Genomic DNA, 27804 nt, shown 5'->3' with positions numbered 1-27804 from the left:
TTAATAATGACCGCTATGGGGTACCCCCAACGATATGTTCCGCCTGCTTGTTTAACCTTATCTAATACCAAGCGCAGCATGGCTCTCCTTTGTAAGGTAGCACGGGAGAGATCTGGCAGTATTTGTATCCTAGTCCCTTCATACACCACTCCTCCTGCGTCCCAAGCTTTCCGACTCACAAGTTCTTTATGTGAAAAGTTCAAGAAGCAACCAATCACGTCTCTTGGTTTATTGGGGTTCGGTGAGGGGGGGCCCAGCGCTCTATGAAGCCGCTCAAACTCCAAGGGCTGGGAAAGGCCCTGGCCCACCAATTGTTGACAAATTGCTACTATGCATTGCTGCAGCGACTCAGCTGAACCTCAAATTTTTACGTCTGCTTCTGTCCTCAATCTCTTCTATCTTTAACTGTAGGAGATCAACTTGCAGGGAATGTGTACTCTGTATTTGTTCTAATTTAGCTACTCGCTTTTCCAACATTCCCCCCTCAGTTTCAACATGTGTCAACTTATCTGTCAGATGTTGTATCTCCCCATGTACAGATTCCATCTCTCTCCAGTGGGACTCCTCCATTCGTGTTACCAGCGCTTCCATCTCTGCACGTGTAGGGAGCGCTAATATGTCAGCCCGCGTTGGTAAGGTTTGTAGCAACTCCTTTAGGGACCTCAGTTCTCCCTCTTGCAGTCCCTGCTGTGGCTCCATCTCCAGTTGTCTCCTCTCTCCCACACACAAGCTACCGACGCCCCCTCCTTTTGCTCCTTTTGCTCCGCTGTCGGTAGCAGCGCCGACCGGGGGGGGCTCACTTTGGTCTGCTTTCTCTCTGTGTGTAGACGAGGACGCTGACGAAGGACACGCTTCCTTGCTCCCACGTGACTCAGCTGATCGAATCCGGTTCACCGCCGCCCCTGTCTGGGGGAAGAACTGCTGGATATCAGCTTGCACACGCACTCTGGAGGGTCTGGAGGCTCTCTCCTCCTGCTTCATCCCCAGTACACCTCTTACTGGGTTTGGATCCCCGGAACCGCCACGCCACTACTCCCTCCAACCAAGCGGGTAAGATGCACTATTCCCGGCCATAGGGTATTGCTCAGCTGCTCGCTAAAGTCCGGAGGTGAACGGGGGTTTAGAGGAGCTCTGGAGTCAGCTTGCCTCTACTCCGCCATCATTAGGCCACTCCCCCAGGTTTATTTATCATTATTTATCACTGTTTATTGATTTTGCATTATTTGCAGAAATTTATTTGCAGAAATTCACACATTTTTGCACTGTATGGCATGTTATTTAGAGTTTTACGCTGATAAAATATTGGTTTTATTATGATTTCTAGTACATTTTATATTTTTATGCTTTTAGGTGTATAATTGTATCTTTTATGTAATATTTTTAATTCTACAAAATATTTTGTAATTAAACACAATGGGGTTGATTTACTAAAAGCAAATAGACCATGGACTTGACAAGTGCAGTTGCACTCTGCAAGGGCATTTGCTCCAGAGGTTATTAAATGGTGGTTAAAGGGCTTCCGTTTGCAAAGAATACCCAATCACGTGGAAGCAAAATAAAACAACTGCATTTTTGCTTGCAAATTCTGGAGCAAATGCTCTTGCAGGGGTCAACTGTACTTGCAAAGTGCACAGTCTATTTGCCTTCAGCAAATCAACCCCAATGTGTTTCTAAGGTATTTTGTTTGGAGAAATTGCTGGGCGTTCTAATGAGAAAGCCCAGTACTGCCTGCTTACTTATTCACTTATTTGATCTATCTGAAAACAAATACAATCTTTATATGCTGTATGGGAGGTGACTTCTGACATATTTAGCCATGTATGTTATTTATAACGTGATAAAAGGGCTATTCACAGCATAACAAGATACCTAGGTAAAATGGTGAAGAGTAGCCTCCGGCAGGGCTTTTTTTCAAAGGGAACACAGGGGAACGTTCCAGTACCTCCAGCACTGAATGTATGTAATGGCAAGGAGTGATGAGGTGTGATGGGTGGTCTATTGATACTGGCTGCTGGGGGATCTATTGTCGATTTTGGGGATATATTTTTTGCGTGGGGGACCTACTGTTGCTGGGAGGGATCTACTGTTGAGGGAGAAGTCTATTTTTGTTGGCTACTGTGGGATCTATCGTTGCTGCAGGGTGGCTATTTGTGTGTGTGGGGGTCTACGGTTGCTGGGTACATTTATGGTTGCTGGGGGGTCAACTGTTGCTGGGAGGGATCTACTGGTGAGAGAGAGGTCTATTGTTGCTGGCTGTTGGGAGATCTTTTGTTGCTGCTGGGGTCTTTTGTTGTGGGAGGGGTCCATTGTTGCTGGGGGGGTCTATTTTTGTGTAGGCGGATCTATTGTTGCTCTGGGGTCTATTGTTGCTGGGGAGGGGGGCTCTAATGTTGCTGGGATGGTGTCTATTTTTTCTCACTGTAGGGGATCTGCTTTACTGTCTTTCTTGTTATCATTAACCAATTGCTTCCCAGACCAATTTTCATCTTTCAGTGCTCTCACACTTTGAATGACAATTACACTGTACCCAATTTTTTTTCTTTTTACACAAATAGAGCTTTCTTATGGTGTTAGCTGGTAGGATTTTTTTTGTGCTATAAATAAAAAAAGATTGGAAATTTGGGGAAAAAATTTCCTTTTTTGTTTCTGTAATAAAATCTAGCAAATTAGTAATTTTTCTTCATAAATGTTGGCCAAAATGTATACGACTAAATATCTTCAGTAAAAATAACCCAAATCAGTGGTCTTTGATCTGGTTTGGTCTTTGTGAAAGCTATAGAGTCTACAAGCTATAGTGCCAATCATTGAAAATGGATCACACCTGATAACACCTGATGTACTGAAGGCCTATCTCGTTTCTTGAGACACTAACAAGCCAGGAAAGTACAAATACCCCCCAAATTACCCATTTCTGGAATGTAGACATCGCAAGGTATTTAGTAAGTCGCATGGTGAGTTTTTTGAAGTTGTAATTTTTTCCAACAATTCTTTGTAAAATTAAGATTTTTTCTTTTCTTTTACAAAATTGTCATATTAACAGGTTATTTCTCACACACAGCATATGCATACCACAAATTACATCCCAAAACCCATTCTGCTACTCCTCCTGAGTATGATGATAACACATGTGTGAGACCTTTTCTCAGCCTGGCCACATATAGAGGCCCAACATGCAGGGAGCACCATCAGGTGTTCTAGGGACATAAATTACACATATAATTTCATGACGACCTATCACACTTTTGAAGGCCCTGAAGCACCAGGAAAAAGCCTACAAAATGACCCCATTTTGGAACGCAAACACCCCAATGTATAATATATGAGGCATGATGAGTCTTTTGAACGGTTAATTTTTTTCCAGAAGTTTTGAGAAAAAGTAGAAAAAAATAAAAACATATTTCTTTTACACAAAGTTGTCCATGTATAAGATATTTCGAACACATAGCATGTACATAGCAAAAATGACACCCCAAAATACATTCTGATACTTCTCCTGAGTATGGCAATACCACATGTGTGAGACTTTTACAAAGCCTGGCCACATACAGAGGCCCAACATTAAAGTAGCACCTTCAGGTGTTCTACAAACATAAATTACACATCTCATTTCTTAACCACCTATTACACTTTTAAAGGCCCTGGAGCACCAGGACAATGGAAACGCCCACAAAATTACCCCATTTGGGAAAGCAAACCCCCCAATGTGTTATCTGTTGGGCATAATGAGTCTTTTGAACGGTTCATTTTTTTCCAGACGTTTTTGGAAAATGTGGGAAAATAATAAATAAACAAATTTATTTTTACACAAAGTTGTCCATTTAAAAAGATATTTCTAACACATAGCATGTTCATAGCAAAACTTGCACCCCAAAAATGGATTTTCCTACCCTTCCCGAGTATGACAATGCCACATGTGTGAGACTTTTACACAGCCTCTTCACATACAGAGGCCCAACATTCAAAGAGCACCTTCAGGCATTCTAGGAGAATACATTACACATCTAATTTATTGACAAACTATCATTTTTGAAGGTCCTTCATATTTCAGAGGCATGATGGCAGTAAGTCAGTAGCAGGCTGAGGGCCTAAATCAGGTAAGACTTGTGCACAGGGGCAAAGGGGTAGAGCCCCCCCCCCCAAATTTCTACCAAGCCTCTGGACTCCAGACCCTAATCCGGAAATTACGATACCTGGAGAAAATGAAAAAAATGTGTTTTCTCCATCCAGCAGTGGCGGCTGGTGCTCAAAATTTTTGGGGGGGCGCAAACTGAATTTTTTTTTTATAATTGCAGCCTCACTGTGCCCATCAAATGCAGCCACGGTGCCATCAATTGTCACCACTGTGCCATGCCATCAAATGCAGCCACTGTGCCATCAATTGTCACCACTGTGCCATGCCATCAAACGCAGCCACTGTGGCATCAATTGTCACCACTCTGCCATGCCACCAAACGCAGCCACTGTGCCATCAATTGTCACCACTGTGCCATGCCATCAAACGCAGCCACTGTGCCATCAATTATCACCACTGTGCCATGCCATCAAATGCAGATACTATGCCATCAATTCGCACCACTGTGCCATGCCATCAAACGCAGCCACTGTGCCATGCCATCAAACGCAGTCACTGTGCCATCCATTGTCACCACTGTGCCATGCCATCAAATGCAGCCACTGTGCCATCAATTGTCACCACTGTGCCATGCCATCAAACGCAGCCACTGTGGCATCAATTGTCACCACTCTGCCATGCCACCAAACGCAGCCACTGTGCCATCAATTGTCACCACTGTGCCATGCCATCAAACGCAGCCACTGTGCCATCAATTATCACCACTGTGCCATGCCATCAAATGCAGATACTATGCCATCAATTCGCACCACTGTGCCATGCCATCAAACGCAGCCACTGTGCCATGCCATCAAACACAGCCACTGTGCCATCAATTGTCACCACTGTGCCATGCCATCAAACGCAGCCACTGTGCCCCTCAATTGTCGCCACTGTGCCAATTGTCGCCACTGTGCCCATTGTTGCCACTGTGCATGTCATTGTGCCCTTTAATTGTTGCCACTGTGCCCATTGTCACCACTGTGCCCATTGTTGCCACTGTGCATGTCACTGTGCCCTTTAATTGTTGCCACTGTGCCCATTGTCACCACTGTACCCATTGATGCCTCGGTGCCCTTTGTCGCCTCTGTGCCCATTGTCGCTGCTGTGCCCTGTAAAATGCACTTACCTTTCTGCTTCCACGTCCCTCGATGTCTTCTCCCGCCCTCGATGACGCTTCAGCCAATCAGGTTACCAATAACCAGAATCAGTGAATCTGATTGGCTGAGACAGCCGTCAGTCTTATCCAAGGAACACACCCCCATACGTTCCCTGAATAAAGCATCTGGGAGACTAGGCTGTACTCGGAAAGCCTATCACTAGGCACTTCCGCACAGCCAACCAGCTGCCGTTATTCAGGTATCCGGCTCCCAAGGTCCGGCTATCTGAATAGACCAGCGGGCAGCAATGCATGAATGTATGTTTTTTGCGAGAGCCAGAGGGGGCGGCGCTGCAGTTAGTAAAAACGACATTTGAAGGAAAAAATAAATTCTTAAAGGGCCCGTTTTTTTTTTTTTACTACGGGGGGGGGGCGGCGCCCGGGCGCCCCCTATGGACGGGCCGCCACTGCCATCCAGAAAAACATTTCTGGAGCCCCTCACATGTGAGAACATGTGAGACCCCTGTGTACTACAGTAGCAGGGCAACAGATCAGTCCAAGCGGTAGGCAAAAGCGTAGTCCATAAAACAGGCCAGGGTCAGTTTACGTGCAAGCAGTCCAAGCAGTGGGCAGAAGCGTAGGTGATAAAACAGGCCAGGGTCAGTTCACGTGGAAACAGTCCAAACGATAGGCAGAGGCGTAGTCAAAAAACAGGCCAAAGTCAGTTCATGTGGAAGGCAGTGGCATGGTTATTTGAGGAAGCATGGGAAATGGTCAGCACAGATGATGAAAATTGGGAAATAGTTAAATATATATGCTAATATTTTAGGGATGGGTGATACAGTCGGGAGCATTCACCAATGCAAAGGCCTGGTTCGGAGGGACACCGGGGACAATGGTAGCTGGTATCTCTTTAAAATCCTCTTTTACTGCATACTCAACATCTTTTTTGGCGTCTTCGGCCTGATTCAGATGGTGTTATGTTGTCCAGGAAGTGGCGCTTATGAAGTCGGCTGAGAGCATCAGAGTGAAGGTTTTCTGGGGGAGGGTTTTTCTTAATAGATGAGGGGCGTGACAACTTCTTTGAAGAATTTTAGGAAGTGGGCAGGGCTTTCCGTGAATTTGGTGTAAAATATGTTTGCATTATAAATGGCTAAATTAATTAAATAGATTGCTACTTTCTTGTACCAGAAACGGGACCTCCTTATTGACAAATAGGGTTGAAGGATTTAGTCGTTGAAATCCACCACCCTCCGTAGATTGTAATCTTGGACACATGTTGGCTTTTCAATGGGACCCCGTCTTCTTTGAACCTCAAAAGTAGTGTCATCAGGGATGGTGGACACCATGTACACATTCCTGTTATCCTTCCGCCTCAAGGCCAGCACTTCGTTGCATCTCAAAGTTGCTCTTTCTCCCCTTCGCAGTTTTTTATTCACTAAAGTTTGTAGGAAGCCCTTCCTGTTCTTTTTGGAGGTTTCACAGGCCAGGGTTTCTGCGAGGTATAGGTGTTTGAAAAGGGGCAGGCTGGTGTAGAAGTTATCAAGGCATATGTGGTAACCTTTGTTCAGCAGTGGGTATGCCAGGTGACGGTCACTGATGGGTGACAGATGACAGTCACTGGTAGGTAATGGTCACTGACGGTTCACAGTCACTGATGGGTGACAGTAGACGGTCGCTGATGGCAGTCTCTGATGGTGACCGGTGAACTTTATGGGACTGATAGGTGACAGATGAGGGTCACTGATGAGGGTCACTGATGACGGTCACTGATGGGTGACTGACGAGTGGGAGGCGACAGTCACTGATTGGTGACAGGTGCCTGCTGATGGCAGTCTCTGACGGTGACAGGTGCACTTTATGGGCACTGATGGGTGACAGGTGCACCACTGATGGCAGTCTCTGACGGTGACAGGTGCACTTTTATAAGCACTGATGGGCATTGATGACCAATAGTGACTGTTGGGTGACATCTGCAATGGGGGGGGGAGGGGAGCGATGTGACAGGTTCTCTTTTCTGTGTGGTGTTGGTGCAGACACGGACACTACACAGATCGGTAACTCACTGCTCCTGGCTCTTCTCTCCTCACAGTGGAAACGGTGTGTGAGGAGGGAAGAGCCGGTAACATCTAAATGGATCACAGCCGATCACATTTACTATTGTCCTGGGAACACGTCGCCACCGACATGACCGCGCAGCACGCTCTCGATCGCGCGCATGCACCGTCTTCAAAGGGGCAGTACCATTTGTGATCGGCCGTGACGTAATCACGGGCAATCACGTGGTAAACAGCTATACCCAATGGCTGTTTACCCATGTCAGTGACGCGCTGTCTCGGGGACATGCCGCCACAGACAGTGCAGGGCTGCGCGCACATGATCGCGCGCATGCCCTGTTTGAATGGGCCGATGTCGGCCCAAAACGAGAGCCACACCGCCCCCGCCGTCATATGATGGTGAGCGGGTGGCAACTGGTTAACAAATTCCATACAAATTGCAGAAAATTATACTTGGTCCTGTATTCTCTAAAAGGGACGGTACTGAGAGGTGGGTAGGGGGTGGAACTAAGGGACAGGGCTCAGAGGTGGGTAGGTGGCAGAGAAGAAGGGTGACTCAGAAGGAAAGAGTTCCTGCACCTATTTTCTGAGAAAAAAAGCCATGGCCTCCAGCATGCCTCCGGCATGCCTCCTATTAAATGCAAATTGGTAAATATAAAATATTTATCTGCAATATTATATATATTTACCCAACTAGAAATAAATAAACAATGTTTGAAAAAGATACATATTATAATACCCATAATAATTAGGAAAGCACTTCCTATTTAGAAACGCATGTCTATTTAAAAAAAAGGGATATTAAAAAAAAAAAAGCAAATAAAAGATAACTAAATACAACTAAATTACACTTTCATTTATTTTTTTGCAATGAAAAATAGAAAAAGAAAATTGAGGCTTTTGATACACTAAGTACAGTAAATCTCTTTTGACAATCTGGGTGTGCTGTAACAAGTACTTCTAACATTTATATGAACTCATTATCCCCCCTAAAGTAAATCCTACCTCACCTGATCCTTGCTTATTTACGGATCTGAAACTGATACAAAATTAGATTAGATTCTGCAGCCCTTATGTAGCTCCTGCATTGTATCTATACTTCTAGGGGATGCTTCATTCCTTATATACAGGCAGGGCTCAAGTCCTGCGGGAACGCGTGGGAACGGAGTTCCTGCACTTTTTTCACAGCAGGAACGCAGTTCCCTTTGCAGGACTAGAGCAGCCGAGCCGCCTGAGCCAATCCTTCACTGAGCGGCGATTCCCATCTTGAGTCACTGTCAGGGGCAGGCGAACCTTAGTAATCCTTTATGTTACTGTCCGCTTCCTGTATATGAATTCATTGGGTAGTGTGCGGGTATTCCGTCAGTTCCTCGATGCTGCAATGTCTCCTGGGAGCTTTTGTCATTGTTCCTAGGAGACTTTGCGGAGGTCTGCCGCGAGTTATCGCGGGATTTAGAAAGAACTTGCTTAAAAAACATGCGGTTTAGTAATTATGCATATGAGGGTATAAGTTTTTATTTTTTTTTGGTGGGGGAGTGGATCTTGGGTGGGAATTCCCACACTTTTTTCCCCAGGACTTGACCCCTGTATACAGGTACAGTATCACTTCCATTCAAATGTAAATGATTATTATGAAAGACATACCTACTATCCAGTTCTCCACTCATATTCATGCCACTTGTTTATTACCTACTATGCAAACATTATGTGTTTCTGTTTGACAACTGATAAGGATAAAATAACTGCACCACCGCCTGTATTTTTATACTATTTTATGCTTATCAAAGAGGTCTGATAGCAAATAGCGGATCCTGTATTAACAAAGGTAAATGTTTTCTTACATGATCTGCTGGCTATGCATTTAGCAACATAAAAATGGCAAACGATGTCCGCACAAATAATAGATTGTACTGTCATAAGGGGACCTTCCTGGGAGCAGCTGCTTGCTCTGATAAGCACAACTTGTATGAACAAACCATGAACCAGCGATTGCACAAAATTGGCTTTACTTTTTAACAACACCTTCCAGATCACTGATATTATTGGTGTGAAAAAACTATTCTGCTTGCAGAAAAGATGACTTGTTTTTCTTTTTATATTTTGTCTTCTTACTTTTGAAGAACAGCTCCTTTAATTATAACATGAAATGTACCTTAAAGCAAAACACCAGGAAATAAAATTATTAGAATCAAACACATATGTGTGTGTGTGCATGTGTATATATACTGACAGTGTCAGTAGAGCAGCGGATGGTGTCAGTAGAGTAGAGATTGATGTCAGTAGGGCAGTTGACGGTGTCAGTAGTTTTTGATTGTATTATTTTTATTTTTTACTATTTTATTTTTTTAAATATATATTTTTTAAATTTTTTTGTTAGGAGGGGTTTGGTGAAATATCAGGGGTCTAAGAGGGGGTATCTGTGCCACCCAGGATAATTAGAGAGTGCCGAGGCACTTGGCACACCCTGTGCACACACCTATGATTAGAATAATTAAAGTGAATGCCCAATTTCAGTTTGAAACTGTTCTCTTTTTTGGTAATTCCTTTCCACCACTAGATGTCACCAGTCTTTCAGGTTGAATGATGGGCAGTGTCATGCACCCACTTTCTTCTGAGTCACGGACACACCCCTTGAGAATGTGTAATCCATAGCTCCCAACTGTCCCTGATTTCGAGGGACTTTCCCTGATTTGGAGCAAAGTCTCTCTGTCCCTCATTCCTCCTCATGTGTCCCACAGATCTATATATATATACAGGCGGTCCCCGGGTTACCAACCAGGATAGGGTCTGTAGGCATACCTCCCAACTTTTTGAGATGGGAATGAGGGACACCTATCAGCAAAAGTATGCAGACATAGGACACACCCCTTGCCATGCCCCCTTAAAGGAGCGTGGCAAAATTGGTTAAACTCACAAGTGCTTGTTTTACCACTACTATTCCTTTATATTGGCTTTTGGAATTTACAAATGTAACAATTTAGAAATCAGATGGCAGGTTTAGGGCTGGAAAACACTTTTTGATAGATAAAAGGTGCATTTTATACACAACTCTAAAGATCAGACCAAAATGAGGGACAAATTAAGAGGAACAAGGGACAGAGGGACAATGCTTCAAATCAGGGACAGTCCCTCGAAATCAGGGACAGTTGAGAGCTATGTCTGTAGGTTTGTTCTTAAAGCGGTGGTTCACCCTCAGTGACACGATTTTACCATCGAGACAGGCATTGTAGCGCGAGCTACAGTATGCCTGTCCCGATTTTTTTACCCCCGTATTCACTGTGTACTCGTACATTATAGATTTCGGCTCCCGCGGGGAATGGGCGTGCCTATGGAGAGGGAGGATGATTGACGGCCGGCCCTGGCACGTCACTCTCCCCGAAGACAGCCGGAGTAGGTCTCGGCTCTTCACGGCGCCTGCGCACAGGCTATGCGCAGGCGCCGTGAAGAGCCAAGCCTATTTCGGCTATTTCCGGAGAAGCGTGACGCGCCAGAGCCGGCCGTCAATCATTCTCCGTCTCCATAGGCACGCCCATTCCCCGAGGGGAGTCGGTATATCTTCGATGTACGAGTACACGGTGAGTACGGGGATAAAAAAATCGGAACAGGCATACTGTAGCTCGCGCTACAATGCCTGATTTTATGGTAGAAGAACATTTTAAAAAATTTTTGGGTTTATAGGGTGAACCCCCGCTTTAAGTTGAATTTGTTTGTAAGTCGGAACATGTACATTTTTTAAGTGTAGCTCCAGCCCAAAAAATAGTTTTTAAGCTTTTTGGATAGCATAGGGAAGGGTTATCACCCATGTAACATTTGTTTTGCTGTCTGTGCCCCTGTTCAGAAGATTTCACCTCACTTTCTGTCCCAATGACAATTGGATTTTGAAAATGTTGGGTTATTGTGGAAGCAAGCCTTGGTGATAAAGCATCAATGGAGGTACCCTTTTGCCTTTTCCCATAATAACTCTTAAGCCCTGTACACACGCTCGGTTTTCACAGCGGTAAAAAGTCTGCCGTGAAAACCGAGGGGTGTTTCCCATAGAGTATTGGTAAATCTGGCAGCAAAAAAGCCGCCAGGAATCCCGACGGGAAAATAGAGAGCAGGTTCTCTGTTTTCCCGTCAGGATTCCTGTCTGTTTTCCTGACGGGAAAACTGCTAGGAAGCATACACATGTCCGGTTTTCCCAGCCAAAAGCTCTCTTGGTAGTTTTCCTGGCAGGAAAACCGGCCTTGTGCACGGGGCTTAACAGGATTGAATTGCTCTTCCTAGGGGTAGATTTCCTCTCACTTCCTGTTGTCTCCCTCCTTCTGTAAGTAGGAGTTGTTTGTAAGTCGGATGTTTGTAACTAGTGGACCGCCTGTATATATAAAAATGTACTTTTTATCTATCAAAAAGTGTTTTCCCAGTGCTAAACCTTTCATCTGATTTCTAAATTGCTGCATTTGTAAATTCCATAAGCCAATATAAAGGAGTAGTAGTGGTAAAAAAAAAAGCATGTGTAGGTTTAACCCATTTTGTTTTTTTTGTACAATTCTCATTTAAGTGGGCATGGCAAGGGGTGTGTTCTATGCCTGCATACTTTTGCTGATAGGTGTCCCTGATTCCCATGTCAAAAAGTTGGGAGGTATGTGTAATCACATTGTGCTTGAGCTCAGAGTACTACTGTACATTTCTGAATGGATCTTCATATATCAGTATGTATGTGCTATTCAGTGCAAGAGAATGGACTATCCAGGTTCAGGAATTCAGGGGCAAAGTGAACTGCTGAAATTTTTAAATGATAGGTGAGCAAAGCTGAAAACAATATTAGATGCAACAAAGAAATGGAAGCTCCTTTGACTGCTCCTATGTGAATTTGCGCTAACATGGAGTAATGGAGAGGATGGGAACCCAAGGTATATAATGGGGTCAGGTAGTTTAATTATTTATTTTTTCTTTTGCATAGAATTTTGAGGGGTTAGAATCCCTGTCAGGTATTTATTGATAACATTCAACATCCTGTTATAGAATGGTGCTTGGCCACCGATGGCACTGTATAGATCCAAATGAAAGCACTAGCCAGTCCTCCTTGGACATTATGGGGCAGATCCACAAAGGAAGTACGCCGGCGTATCTACTGATACGCCGGCGTACTTTAAAATTTCCCGTGTCGTATCTTTGTTTTGAATCCTCAAAACAAGATACGACTGCATCTGGGTTAGATCCGACAGGCGTACGTCTTCGGATCGTAGATGCAATTCTTCGGCGTCTGCTGGGTGGCATTCCCCTCGTTATCCGCGTTGAGTATGCAAATTAGCTATTTCCGACGATCCACGAACGTACGAGCGGCCGTCGCATTCTTTTGCGTCGTTTCCGTTCGGCTTTTTTCGGCGTATAGTTAAAGCTGCTATTTGGTGGCGTACGCAATGTTAAGTATGGCCGTCGTTCCCGCGTCGAATTTAAAAATATTTTATTTTGTTTGTGTAAGTCGTCCGTGAATGGGGCTGGACGTAATTTACGTCCACGTCAAAACAATGACGTCCTTGCGACGTCATTTAGCACAATGCACGGCGGGAAATTTAGGGATGGCGCATGCGCAGTTCGTTCGGCGCGGGGACGCGCTTCATTTAAATGAAACGCGCCCCCTACTCGCCGATTTGAATTACGCGCCGTTAAGCCGCGAGAGATACACTACGCCGCCGTAACTTACGGCGCAAATTCTTTCTGGATTCAAAGCTTTGAAAAGTAAGTTACAGCAGTGTAGCGTATATCTCACATACGCTGCGCCCATGCAATTGTACGTGAATCTGCCCCTATGTAATTAAAATGTTGCTGTTATTTTCATATATTTGGAAGTCTATGTGAAGCCATCCTGCCTTGTCAAAGCCCGTCTGTGTAATGTTGTCCACTACCTCTGATCCAACTGGGACATACACACCAATAAATAGATTACGGCCAGTTCACACCAGGAATCGCGTTTCTTGTTTCTGTGCAATTCACATGCGGTGTAGTGCAGTGCAATTCGAGCCTATTATGTTTGAATAGGCTGAATCGCACTGGAACACACCAAATGTATTGCATGCACTACTTTAAAAAACACACTGCAACCAGATTGCATTGTACTTCTGTAACATGTGATCCGGTGCAGGCAAAATGCGCTGCATTTAGGGTGTCGTTAACTTAAAGGAGTTGTAAGGACAGAAGGTTTTTTATCTTAATGCATTATATTTATTAAGATAAAAAACGTGTGTAGCAGCCCCCCCAGCACCCCCTAATTACTTACCTGATCTCTCTCCAGCAATGTCCACAAATGTTTAAGCCATCCAGGACTCCTGATTGGCTGAGACACAGCAGCGGCACCATTGGCTCCCGCGGCTGTCAATCAAAGTCAGTCAGCTAATCAGGGGAGAAAGGGGGAGGGGCCGGATCAGGGCTCCATGTGTGAATGGACACGGAGCTGTGACATGGCTCAGGTGCCCCCATATGAAGGCGCTCGATAGGAGGGGCCAGGAGCAGCAACGAGGGACCCGAGAAGAGGAAGATCCGGGCAGCTCTGTGCAAAACCAACTGACATGTTTGTTATTTTATTTTTTATTTTTAAAACAAGACTTTACAATCACTTTAACAGTGACACCCGCTACAGATTACTATTGCAATCTGCTTTAAACGCAGGTTTCCCGCACTGCGTTCTGGTGTGAATGGGCACTAAGAGCTGGTTCACAGCAGATGCAGTTCAGTGATTGTTTATTCTGCATCAAAAACGCATGCACATTGTTTTCCTTATATTCCAGGAGCCCTAGTTTACAACGGTGCAGTCATTTACAGTGCAGTCAATAAAAATAGAACCTGCTGCATTTTTTCTGTATTGAACACATCTGAAAAGCATGAAAACGTATATGCGTGCAGCGTGCCCCATGAGCATGCCCGCGGGTCCTGCGGACTCGATGTACGCTGGGGGCCTGCGAACGTGTCATGGATCAGCAGGGCCGGACTGGGAATAAAAACCAGCCCTGGAAAAAAATTCATACCAGCCCCACAGCATTATTATACCAGCGTAACAGCACAGCGTCATTATTTTCTTGTTCATGAAAGGGAAAGCCATACATTTTAAAGCACATTTGAAGAGTGTATTATATATAGATAAGACAGATATGAAATCACATAGGGCTTTATATATATATATATATATATATATATATATATATATATATACAGTATATATATATATATATATATATATATATATATATATATATATATATATATATATATATATATATAAATATATATATATATAAAAAGCAAATTCCAGTTAAAAGTGGTAAAAGTGGTCAATCATCAAGGGGGACCCCAGGAACTCAGAACGTTTGGGGGGGGGGGGGGGGACAACTTCCGCAGAAAGAATACACTAAGGTAAGGGGGGTAGGTAACTGTTATAGGGGGGAAACCTTTATATCAGTGCCCACCTTACATTATCGTATTTACTTCCCCCTTATATCAGTGACCCCTCTCAGACTGGCCTAGCGGTGCTGTCACTGACCTCCTCTCAGGTGCACCGTGCAGGGCTCAGTCAATCGGCTCCAACTCGGTGGCTCTGGTTTTTTCCTATAGTCTGTGACCATCAAATGCAGCCTCACTGTGCCCATCAAATGCAGCCTCACTGTGCTCATCAAATGCAGCCTTACTGTGCCCACCATTGCAGCCTCACTGTGCTCATCAAATGCAGCCTCACTGTGCCCATCATTGCAGCCTCACTATGCCCACCATTGTAGCCTCACTGTGCCTATCATTGCAGCCTTGCTGTGCCCATCATTGCAGCCTCACTGTGCCAATCAAATGCAGCTTTACTGTGTCCATGAATGCAGTCTTGCTGTGCCCACAAATGCAGCCTCACTGTGCCCACGAATGTAGCCTCACTGTGCCCATAATTGCAGCCCCTCCTATGCCCCATGTCCCAGTATGCAGTCCCTCTCTGTGGGAAGGTGTGTTGTTGATGCTCGGTACGGTACCTTCCATGCCAGCAGGATATCCATGATCGCCATCAGCAGGCAGGGTCTGTTCTCGTTTTGGATGGGGACAGTGCTCCTTCCAGAGGATCTGTTTGCTGTGAGATGGAGTGGTCCCTGGCCACCTGCACCTTCAGCCGTCCTCATTTCCTGCCCCCAGTCAGTCTGTCCTCTGGTCCTGGGAAAGTGAGAGCACTGGGTGGGAGCTGGAGAGAAGGGAGAGCGGAGAGCACTGCCGGGGTTGGAGAGCACATGGGTGGGGGCAAAGAGCAGGGGGAGTGGGATCACACAGGTGGGGAGCGGAGAGCGCTGGGGGGGCTTAAGAGCACTGAAGGGAGCCAAAAACTACAGGAGTGGAGAGCACGGGAGGCTGGGGGGGGGCTGCAGAGCACTAAGGGGGCTAAGAGTGTGGGGGTAAAGAGCACTGGGGGGCAGAAAGAACAGGGATGGGGAGCATTGGGGGGGGGACAGGGATGGAGAGCACGGGGGTAGGGGTGGAGAGCACTGGGAGGGGCAGGGGTGGAGAGCACTGGGGGGACAGGGGTGGAGAGCAGGGAACAGGGTTAGAGAGCACAGGAGGGGGTACAGGGGTGGAGAGCAGTTGGGGGGGGCAGGGATGGAGAGCACTGGGGGGGGAGAACAGGGGTGGAGAGCACTGGGGGGGGGACAGGGGTGGAGAGCACTGGGGGGGAGAACAGGGGTGGAGAGCACTGGGGGGGAACAGGGGTGGAGAGCACTGGGGGAGAACAGGGGTGGAGAGCATTGGGGGGGGGACAGGGGTGGAGAGCACTGGGGGAGAACAGGGGTGGAGAGCACTGGGGGGGGGACAGGGGTGGGGAGCACTGGGGGGAGAACAGGGGTGGAGAGCACTAGGGGGGGAGAAAAGGGGTGGAGAGCACTGGGGGGAGAACAGGGGTGGAGAGCACGGGGGGGGAGAACAGGGGTGTAGAGCACTGGGGGGGGGGAGAACAGGGGTGGAGAGTACTGGGGGGGGAGAAGCGGTGGAGAGCACTGGGATGGTGGCTGAAGGATGGGGAGAGCAGGGGGGGGCAGAAAGAACAGGGGTGGTGAGAACTGTGGGGGGGCTGGAGAGTGTGGTGGGGGAGGAGAACACTGGGGGGGGAGTTCAAGCACAACTGGATAGGAGGAGAAGCAGGGTGGCTGCATATAGAGGAAATGAGCTTTCTATATTGCTCCATACAGCCGCGGAATGCTTGATTATCCTCCTCTCCCTCCTGCAAGCATTCAGCGGCTGTATGGAGGAATATAGAAAGCTCATTTCCTCTGTATGCAGCCCCCTGCCGAATCCGATCCTGCTATTGGGCACATTGGGCGGACTGTGCAGCGGGCATGAGCACCTGTGTATCATCAATGAGCTGGCTGGCTGCCTGGGTCTGTGTTTGTCCGTGACGCTGTGGCACGGTCCCGGCCCACTAGACCGGCTCGTCTGATAGGCTGAACGCTGATTCTATCTACTATCACATGAGCAGGTCTAGGGGGGCGGGACCATGCCACAGCGTCATCGCCTTACACAGACCCAAGCAGCCAGCTCCGTGATGATATACACAGGAGCAGGAGAGAGGGGACAGGGAGCACTGCAGCACCGCAGCTGAAACCGGCCGCCAGACAGGCAGCCTACCGGGAGATCTCCCGATCTCCCGGTAGGCCAGTCCGGCCCTGTGGATCAGCACAGCAGAGAGATGCCTATGTAAACAAGGCATTTCCCTGTTCTGCCTAGCAACATGACAGGGATCTCTACTGCTCCCTGTCATCCCTATCATCGGGAGCAATGATCTTTCATGTTCTAGTGAGAACATCCCCCCTACAGTTAGAATCATTCCCTGGGTCACATTTAACCCCTTGATTCCCCCCTAGTGTTTAACCCCTTCCCTGCCAGTGTCATTTACACAGTGCATTTTTATAGCACTGATCCCTGTATAAATGACAATGGTCCCAAAATAGTGTCAAAGTGTCCGATGTGCCCGCCATAATGTCACAGTCACGTTAAAAATCACAGATCGCCGCCATTCCTAATAAAAAAAATTATAATAAAAATGCCATCTATCTATTCCCTATTTTGCGCGAACCAATCAACGCTATAACTTTTGCGCAAACCAATCAATGTATGCTTATTGTCAGTTTAAGCGACGCAGTGCCGTATCACAAAAAGTGCTCTGGTCAGGAAGGAGGTAAATCCTTCCGGGGGTGAAATGGTTAAAGGGGCAGAGGCAAACCAGAAGCCCAGCACAGCACAAAGGCTTCCAGTTTTTCTCAGCAATCAATAACTGGCTTTATGGCTTTTTGATTTTGTTTTAGGGCCAGTTCACACCAGACGCAGTTCCGTACAGTTTTGTGCACATTTTTTCTGCACTAAAAATGCATACACAGTGATTTCCATATATTCCAATGGCTCTAGTTCACACCGTGCAGAAACTGACCGGAAACCGACTGCATGGTATGAACTAGAGCCATTGGAATACATGGAAAACACAGTTAGGTAGATTCAGTTAGGGGCGCGCAAATCTAAGGCGGCGTAGCCTAGCGTGTTTACACTACGCCGCCTTAAGTAAGAGAGGCAAGTACTGTATTCTCAAAGTACTTGCCTCCTTACTTAGGGCGGCGTAGCGTAAATGCGGCGGGCGTAAGGGTGCCTAATTCAAATGTGTTGGAGGGGGGCGTGTTTTATGGTAATGAGGCTTGACCTCATGTTTTTGACGTTTTTTTTTTTCTGCGCATGCGCCGGGCGACTACATTTCCCAGTGTGCATTGCGGATAAGTACGCCTCACTGGCCTATTGATTTCGATGTTGATGTAAACGACGTAAATCCCGATTCGCGGACAACTTACGCAAACGACGTAAAAAATTGGAATCTCGCGGCGGGAACGGCGGCCATACTTTAACATTGTTATTCCACCTAATAGATGGAATAACTTTAGGCCTGCTAATGCCTTACGGAAACGGCGTAAATCTACTGCGGCGGCCGGGCGTACGTTCGTGAATCGGCGTATCAACTCATTTACATATTCTACGCCGACCACAATGGAAGCGCCACCTAGCGGCCATCCGAAAAATTGCAACCTAAGATAGGACGGTGCAAGCCGTCGTATCTTAGATATGTTTAAGCGTATCTCTGTTTGAGCATACGCTTAAACATAAGTCGGCGTAGATTCTGAGTTAGGTCGGCTTATCTACTGATAAGCCGGCCTAACTCTTACTGAATCTACCTAATAGTGTGCATTTTGTGCAGAGAAAAAGCACACAGAACTGTACGAAACTGTGTCTGGTGTGAACTGGCCCTTATAACAGAAAGTACAAAATATTGTTTGTTTTTCATTTATTTCATGAAATTATTGAAAACATTATATAAATTGAATTTGGGTAGAGAGTTGCATGACCTAGCAATTGCCAGTTAACCACTTGAGCTCCAGGAAGGTTGTACCCCTTCATGACCAGGGCATGTTTCCTATACAGCACTGCGCTACTTTGCCTGGCAATTGCACGGTCATGCAACACTGCATGAAAATTTTGTATATTTTTTTTCACACAAATAGAGCTTTCTTTTGGTGGTATTTGACAACCACTGGGTTAAAGGGAAAAAAATGGTGGGCCATCCATCATATGATCTGCCAATCAAAATCTACTGGGCAATGTAGATTATATTCTACTTCAAGAATCTACCCTCTGGACTGTGTGTCTGAGAATGATCCATAGGCCTCTGTGACATATGAAGCAGATAATATTTTGCAATAGAACCTGGAGTATTGAATTGCTGGCAGGGATATTCACTGGACCAGGAGTATCGAGTCAGATCCTCTGCTGACCCATTCTTCCCCACAATGCAACATTATAATATTAACCTTTTATGTTTTGTTGATAAAATACAATAATCTTTCTTCAGTTGCCAAAGCTGTAATTTCAAATTTTACTAGCACCACAATCTGCAGGTGAAGTCTAGTATCTTGGCCTACTACCGTGTTTCCCCGAAAATAAACCCGGGTCCTATATTCTTTTTGGCAACAAAAGACACAGTAGGGCTTATTTTCAGGGAAGGTCTTACCATTTAATGTGCTGTCTTCTCTTCCCCTCTCCCTCCCTGCCTGACAGGAAACCCCAGCGTGAACTAAAATGCTTGTAAAATCCTACAATCCACTCTATTACAGTAGTATATAATGTACAATGTGTGTGTTTCTGTAATATAATTGTGCCAAATACCTTCATTATCTGTGCTTCTGTGACCCGCCGAAACTCTATTCCCCACAATTATATTACAGAAACACACACATTGTTCATTATATAATACTGAAATAGGATTAGAGGATTTTACAAGCATTTTAAACTAAGGATTATTTTCAGGATAAGGCTTATATTGCAGACCTCCTGGAAAATAACGCTAGGTCTTATTTTCGGGGTAGCTCTTAAGTTACAGTAACCAGTTAAATATAGTAAGAATGACTACAGAGCACCATTTTGTATTAGTGTAATGGGTGTATCTGTGTATATTGCTACAAAGAGGGAACAGATGATTATAACTGTATGTAGAAATATTAAGTCTGCTATTTTCATATGTACTTTGTTATAACACATATGTCTTTTTCCTCTAGGCAGTATAGTCTATCTGGGCATGATGATCGGAGCATTCTTTTGGGGAGGCCTAGCGGACAAAGTTGGGAGGAAACAGTCTCTACTAATATGCATGTCTGTCAATGGATTCTTTGCCTTCCTGTCCTCCTTTGTTCAAGGATATGGATTATTTCTAGTCTGTCGATTACTTTCTGGATTTGGGTAAGTTGGCATTTTTTCTGTTATACTGTATGTATTTAGTCAGTAAAATAAATAACTTCTAGAACTAAACAAGTACATCTCCAAGTATGTTGTAAAAATTGCATCAAGTAGTTTTATATATGTATATTAACCACTTCAGTCCTGGAAGGATTTACCCCCTTCCTGATCAGGCCATTTTTTTGATACGGCACTGCGTTACTTTAACTGCCAATTGCGCGGGCGTGCAACATTGTCCCCCACAAATAGAGCTTTCTTTTGGTGGTATTTGATCACCTCTTCGGATTTTTTTGGCGCTACAATATAGGGGGAAAGATTTAGGGACTTTTTTTTATTGTTTTTTCTTGTTATGGCGGTGATGAGTTGTGGACTGGAGGTGTAACCAGTGGATGACGGGGCACAGAGGTGAGTTGTGAACAGGGGGGTGCTAAGTAGGGATGAGCTTCGAGTTCGTGTCGAACTCATGTTCGACTCGAACATTGCCTGTTCGGCGAACAACGAACAATTTGGGGTGTTCGCGGCAAATTCGAAAAGCCGCGGAACACCCTGTTAAAGTCTATGGGAGAAATCTAAAATGCTAATTTTAAACGCTAATATGCAAGTTATTGTCCTAGTTATTGCCCCAGGGGACATGTATCAATGCAAAAAAAAGTTTTAAAAACTACCGTTTTTTCTGGAGCAGTGAATTTAATAATGCTTAAAGTGAAACAATCAAAGTGAAATATTCCTTTAAATTTCGTACCTGGGGGGGGTGTAAAGTAAGCATGTGAAATAGCGCATGTTTCCCGTACTTAGAACTGTCTCTGCACAAAGTGTAATTTCTGAAGGATAAAAAGGCATTTAAAACCGGACTCGCGGCTATAATGAATTGTCGGCTCCCGGCAATTTAGAGAGAATTCATTCATAAAAAAAAAAAAAAGCTTGGGGTCCCCCCAAATTCAATTACCAGGCCCTTCAGGTCTGGTATGCACACTCCCTTCCCAACTCTCACCTTTGCCCAAATCCCCCTCGCCAGCTCTCTCACAATGCCTCCCCCAAAGTTCTCACCTTTTCAGAAATCCTCCACCCCACCCCTGCAGCTCTCTCACAAATCCCCCCCCACACACACAAACACACACAGCTCTCTTGCCTCTCACAAATCCCCCCCCATAGCTCTCTCACCTCTCACAAATCCTCCCCTTCCCCCAGCTCTCTACCCTCTCACAAATCTCACCCCCCCCGATCTCTCACCTATCAGAAAATCCTCCCCTCCCCCAGCTCTCTCAACTCTCATGAATCCCCCCTCCCCCAGTTCTCTCACAAATCCCCCCCCCCCATCTCTCTCGCCTTTTCACAAATCCCCCCCCCCACAGCTCTCTCGCCTCTCACAAATCCCCCCATAGCTTTCTCACCTCTCACAAATCCTCCCCTTCCCCCCAGCTCTCTACCCTCTCGCAAATCTCACCCCCCCCCCTGCTCTCTCACCTATCAGAAAATGCTCCCCTTCCCCAGCTCTCTCGTGAATCCCCCCTCCCCCAGTTCTCTCACAAAGCCCCCCCAGCTCTCTCGCCTTTTCACAAATCCCCCCCCCCCACAGCTCTCTCACAAATCCTCCTCTCCCCCCAGCTCTCCCACCTTTTTACAAATCCTCCTGCCCCCAACACAAAAAGCTCCCTTACCTCTCAAAAATTCTTCTTCTCCCCCTCAGCTCTCTTTCACCTCTCGCAGAATGCAGCCGGCACCGCTCTGTAAGCTGTGCTCAAGCTTTTTTTTTTGAAGACAGTGATTTTTCCTTTAGCTCTGCCTAATATGAATGTAGCACAGATCTGAGGAGGAGTTTCACAGCACTTCACTTGGCTCCATGCTGCATAGTTGTGATAGGGGGCAGGCGGAGAAAGAAGCCCCATATCTACAAAAAATGTGGGCGGTTGCAGTGTCGGGACCTTGGGTATCCACCTGCAAACTATCAACATAATGTGCCCTGGTGCCTGCTGACATTATTACACAGAAGCTGGTGGAGGAAGTGAGTCCTCTAGAAGCTTCTGTGTTACATGACAAGTAGGAGAGGACAGGGCTGCAAGAGGTGCCGGACTTAGTCCCAACACGTTTCGGCAGAAAAAAAGCCATGTCAAGGTCTATCTTAACTGAAAGGAGAAATTCTGGCTAGGTTTATTGTTTCCATGGCCTCCAGAGAGCAATGTGTATTCACAAGGGAATATGACCCTGGGAAGCCTGCAAGTTCCCAGATGTATGATTTGTTCCACCTTGCAAACAAGTGGTTGCAACTGGAGATACTGGAGTCAAGCCTGCTCTGACTGTCAAGCAAGTGATCTGTGTCCATTACATAGGAGTCTTGTCTGTTAGAATACAGCAGTTAATTAGTCATACAGACCCCCAGAGTGTGGATGAACTGGTTTCTCTTATGAAGTAATATACAGATACTGAGTACTATCTCCAGAATCTGCCTTCCATGTTGGTAACCCCTTATAACAGGGAAACATCAACCTCGGGAAAGACTGTTTTTCTATCAAAGGGGTAAAGAGGCTGTAAAAAGAGGAGGGTGTGACACCCATGGGTGCTAGATTCAAATGACCTACTAGCCCTTGAGAGAAACTTGGCATATTAAGTGCTAGTGGTGCCAAGGACTGGGACATGTGGCTGCCAAATGCCTCATATTACATGAGCCTAAGCTTGTTCTTGAAACACACCAAACTGAACTGAGAATGGAGGGCAGATGTTTCCTATTACAATAGAAGAACATCCAGTGGAGGAGGCATTGTTAGAGTATGGAAGCCTCATCACATTGGTGTTGCCAGTCTGGTGCACCCTGATGAGCCTGACACAGATTTAATGGGAGTATGATGTATACAAGGTAATGCCAAAGATTACCTATTGTGGTGCTCTCAAAAGAGACCTAGTGGAACTGTAGCACATGTTATGTGTGTAGCTAACTACTTGCTACACAATGTAAAACTGAGCTATGAATTTGTTGGGAACTGTGGAGGAAAATCAGGTACAATTTTGCCTTAACCCAAGGGGTATGGTGATACAGTGGAACCTCGGATTGCGAGTAAGGTGGTTAACGAGTGTTTCCCAATACGAGCACTGTATTTAAAAAAATCCTAACTCGGTTTGTGAGTGTTTCGCAAAACTAGCAGGATACAGGCAAAGGCGGTGTGCAGTACCGCGTTTGGCCTGAGGTGGGGGGCACCAGAGCCGAACGACGCTGATCACAGTCGATCGTCGCCGTTCAGAAATGCACGGAAAGACCCGAGGAGAGCTTGGAAAATCTCAGGAACGGAGTCTTTCCAAGGTTTGCTGAGGTCAGCCAAGGTGTCCTCGGGCCTTTCTGGCCGTTTCCGAGGCTCTCCGGTGTCCCCCCACCTCTGGCCGCATGCGGTATTGCATGCCATTAAAGTCAATGCGGAACAAATTATTTTCGTTTCCATTGACTTCAATGAGGAAACTCAATTTGATATGCGAGTACTTTGGATTACGAGCATTCTCCTGGAACGAATTATGCTCATAATCCGAGGTTCCACTGTACCTGTATGTAAGAGGTATATAACAGCTTCCGCCTAGCGTTTATGGTTGGGCAGTTGGAGGTAACTGCCCCAGTGCCAATGATAACAGTCAATTTGGGTCAGAAGAAACAAAATAGTGAAGTGGAGTTTCAGGAAGGGTTTAAAAACCCACCTCTTTATTCAGGCTTACGGATAATCTGATAAAGAATAGGAACCACGCAAAACCATGGACTTTGAATTCTCTTTTTCCTCCTCCATCTGGAGGGTTAGCCCCCCCCCCCCCCCGCCCCCTCCCCAGTTTTTTCTCTGTTTTATGTTACTTCCTTTAAATTCTACACCCTAGGCTCTTTTACCTTTGTATGGGTAATTAAAGTTTGAATATAGGGTCTCTCCGCGCCTAGACGCACTCCTAAGGGAGCACATTCAGCACAGTACAAATCCCATATCAAATCAAATCAATCATTGGTGTTTCTGGGGGGGGATAGTGCCCCATCATTGGTGTTCCTGGGGGGGGGGGATAGTGCCCCATCATTGGTGTTCCTGGGGGGGAATAGTGCCCCACCATTGGTGTTCCTGGGGGGGAAATAGTGCCCCATCATTGGTGTTCCTTGGGGGGGGTAGTGCCCCATCATTGGTGTTCCTGGGGGGAATGGTGCCCCACCATTGGTGTTCCTGGGGGGCATAGTGCCCCACCATTGGTGTTCCTGGGGGGGATAGTGCCCCATCATTGGTGTTCCGGGGGGATAGTGCCCCATCATTGGTGTTCCTGGGGGGAAGTAGTGCCCCACCATTGGTGTTCCGGGGGGGAATAGTGCCCGATCATTGGTTTTCCTGGGGGGGGAATAGTGCCCCATCATTGGTGTCAGTTTAAGGAATACATAGACCTCTCCCATCCACACTCCGGTCTCTTGCCCCACCCCCCCCCCCCCCCCCCCTTTTGAGTCTGGTTCTTTGTCCAACTAAACTCCCTTTCTATCCGAACCCCCTCTGGTCTGGTTCCTCTCCCACATGCCTCCCTTCCAACCTACTCCCTCTAATGCCTGGTCTCCAAACTAACTAGCTAGCTAGTTAACTCCCTCCCACCTTCCAGTACAGTCCCCTCTCCCATTCAGGGCCCGCCCCCTCACTGCCTTGTCACTAATGAATGAGGAATTTACTTTAATAGTTACAGCATATATATCTATAGATATATATTTCAATCAAATGCAACACAACTACTAATTTATGCATGTCACAAAAATTAAGCATTTTCAACAATCAATAGGGTACAGGTAAAGGGAACATTTCCCAAAGCTGACTGCAACGATGTCTAAATATGTATGAATACAAAAATTAACTGAAAAAATAAAATAAAAATAAGAGCATGATAGAATATAGAACGCTCAGAGATTCTTCAAAAGATGAGTTTAATAAAATGGTACATCTCAGCTAGGATAAGATGAGATTGCACAAACATTAAATCCTGACAAGTTAGATCAATGCACTTTCATAGGATGTAGGCTGTTCACTTTAATCCACATAATGACAACTGGCTTTCTTAGGAAGCATATTGATCATTTGTGCCTTTAATTAAATGGAGTTATTGATTGCCATCCATTTTAATAGCTTAGTTCACATGGCAAAAATCACAATCAGTCGGAAAAAGTGTGTAATGTTGTTACTGCACATTCTTTTGTATCAGCATGTATTTTTAGGACTTTAATCCTTAATGTCAATAAATTGAAATCACATCATTGTAAAACAAAATATTTCATGCACATCTTCAAGTGCCTAAATGAAGTGCATTGATGTTTATCGGATTTCCTTAAAGTATTGCTGTGACATAATAATGTCCAAGGTTTAAGGCATGTACAACGTTGTAAGATTTAATTGCAGTAGTTCTGTTATCCCATGGTTGTATCTATTGTTATTCACTACTGTAATTTATTATTGCATTATTCTGCCCCTAATCCACCCTTAAGATATGTGGAAGCATGTGATTGTTTAGGTTAATTAAGCTTACCCAATAACAAGCGCTCTTATTATTTTAAACTTGAAAATCCAAAATATCCACACACAAACAGACTACGGCAATCTGGTGTCAGAGTGTCAGTTTCTCACTGCTCTGCATATAACTGCCATCACAGCTGTTTTTCAGGGCCCACTGTAAACCTCTTCTATTTATTTATTTTTAAATCATTCGGATTATGCGCACTTTGCTTCTAGCTGATATCTGTTAGGCCTCGTACACACGACGGGACATGTCCGATGAAAACGGTCCGCGGACCGTTTTCATCGGACATGTCCGCTGCCGGATTTTGGTCTGATGGCTGTACACACCATCAGACCAATTTTTCCCGAGGACAGCGAACGCGGTGACGAGGCTGCGCCTTCGCCGCGATGATGACGCGGCGACGTGCGCGACCCTGGAAGGTCAATGCTTCCACGCATGCGTCAAATCACTTTGACGCATGCAAGGGCTTTCGGCCGAGCGGACATGTCCGGTGAGTCGTACAGACGACTTAAAAAAAGAGATCTGGGGTCAAAAAGACCTCAAATCTCATATTTACACTAAATTGCAATAACAAAAAATTGCAAAAATTAAGAACGTTGGGAGGAAATTATGTTTTGACCAGTGGTTGACCAGTGGTTGACATTTTGACCAGTGGTGGGGTAGGACTTTGGCTACCTACCGCCCAAATTTGGGGTCACATACTCAATGCTTGGTCGTTTTTTGTTTTTTTGGGCTTTGCCTCACCTGCCTCCCCTGACTGCAAGTCCCTGCTAAAATCTGACTTGGATCTTGGTTCAGACTTCATTTAAAATCAGTGAGAAAACCACACAAGCAGGAAATTAAATTTTTGGAGGTATTTAGTACAACAACTGTGTACATAATGCCTCCAGGTTGCCATATTGCACTGCAGTTTACAGAAAATTCAACATAGCTTGTGTAGCAATTGTATATGCTGTATTTGTTTTTGTTTTTTTGCTATATTTATTTCCATGAAAGTTCATTTGGGCTTTAACTATTGTAGCGTAATATAACGAGTGGCTGGTCACTGGCATGAGTGATGTGTCAGTATATTTGGTGATTCAACAGATTCCCAATTTAAATAAATGATCTATTACATTTTAATTAGAATGAAGCATGGCTTTATTAAGTATTTTGCAAAGAATACATAAGCTTTAATTTCCAGCAAATGACCCGCAGGTGAATTTATCAGTTATAATTATTTTTATGAAATGGGACTTCTCTCTGGCTACTTGTTATGCATTAATTCAAATTAGCATGGTTGTAGAACTTTCAAGATGTGTAGACTAATTTTTTTTTTAACGGTCAAAGTTTAGCTTCGGACAAACCTTTTTATTTTACTTTTGAATGGAGTGGAGACTCCCTGTCAGCTGTCTATGTCTTCATCGGAGAAACTCACAACTCTATTTACACTGCTGACTACTGTCACTGAGGCAAAAAGTCAAAAGTAAAAAAAAAAATGAATATACACTCTTTTTAAAGTGAAATTCATTCAGAAAATTATATATATATATATATATATATATATATATATATATATATGATAAAGGATCTAGGAAGTTCTGTGCTGGGCCCTGGAGCACCAAGACTTTAGAGAGGCTTGGGTGGGGTAAAGCCTCCTTTCCTAGGTCCACATCTTACCTATTAGCCAGACCTTATTATTATTATTTATTTCAGCTGTCCACTTACTTATGAACTTTAGTTCATGTTCCCCGTTGATTAAAGCGTTCCAGTTCAGACCTCTGCAGAGAGACCATATTTCATGTAACTGGTCTCTCTGCAGAGAGGGAATACATGAGCTGCCACTGCTGACTTGTGCCAGTTTTTAGGCTGCCATCTTCACTACTTGGGAAGTCAAGTTACTGTAGGTTCCTGGTTTCAATAACCTAATAAGTGAAGCAAGGATGAAAATGAGAGCCTTGGAACACCCAGGGGCAGATCCAGAGTCTTGTCTCGGGAGGGGCACTGCCAGAAAATATGTTTTTTTTTTAAAGGCAATTTTTCGGGGGAATGGTTGGTGTTGGAGCTTCAATCATCCCGGCACCATGGTTGTTATGGTGTCAGAATGATTGAAGCGCTTTTTTTCTATTATTACACTGTAATATAAAATTAAATGGTTCAACTTACCACAATGCAGAATTAGTGGGAGCCTCTGGTGTTGCGGATTGTCACCTGCCACAAGTTGCAGATTGGCACTTGCCATGTCACCTGCCTCGTCACCTGCCACAAGTTGCGGATTATCACTTGCCACAAGTTGCGGA

At 45.2% G+C, this 27804-nt stretch overlaps 1 protein-coding gene across 1 annotated transcript in view; it reads left to right on the top strand.

Moving 5' to 3' along the window:
* The window catches only part of SV2C (synaptic vesicle glycoprotein 2C), a 250179-nt gene that overhangs the window by 130562 nt on the left and 91813 nt on the right, over positions 1-27804 (top strand). Inside the window, exon 3 of the mRNA XM_040341177.1 lies at positions 19852-20032. Coding sequence (XP_040197111.1) covers positions 19852-20032 — 181 coding nt within the window. The remainder of the gene's footprint in view (positions 1-19851; positions 20033-27804) is intronic.

This window comes from Rana temporaria, chromosome 1 (assembly GCF_905171775.1).
Source record: "Rana temporaria chromosome 1, aRanTem1.1, whole genome shotgun sequence".
Lineage (NCBI taxonomy): Eukaryota > Metazoa > Chordata > Amphibia > Anura > Ranidae > Rana > Rana temporaria.
This window is presented reverse-complemented; position numbering and strand designations above follow the sequence as displayed.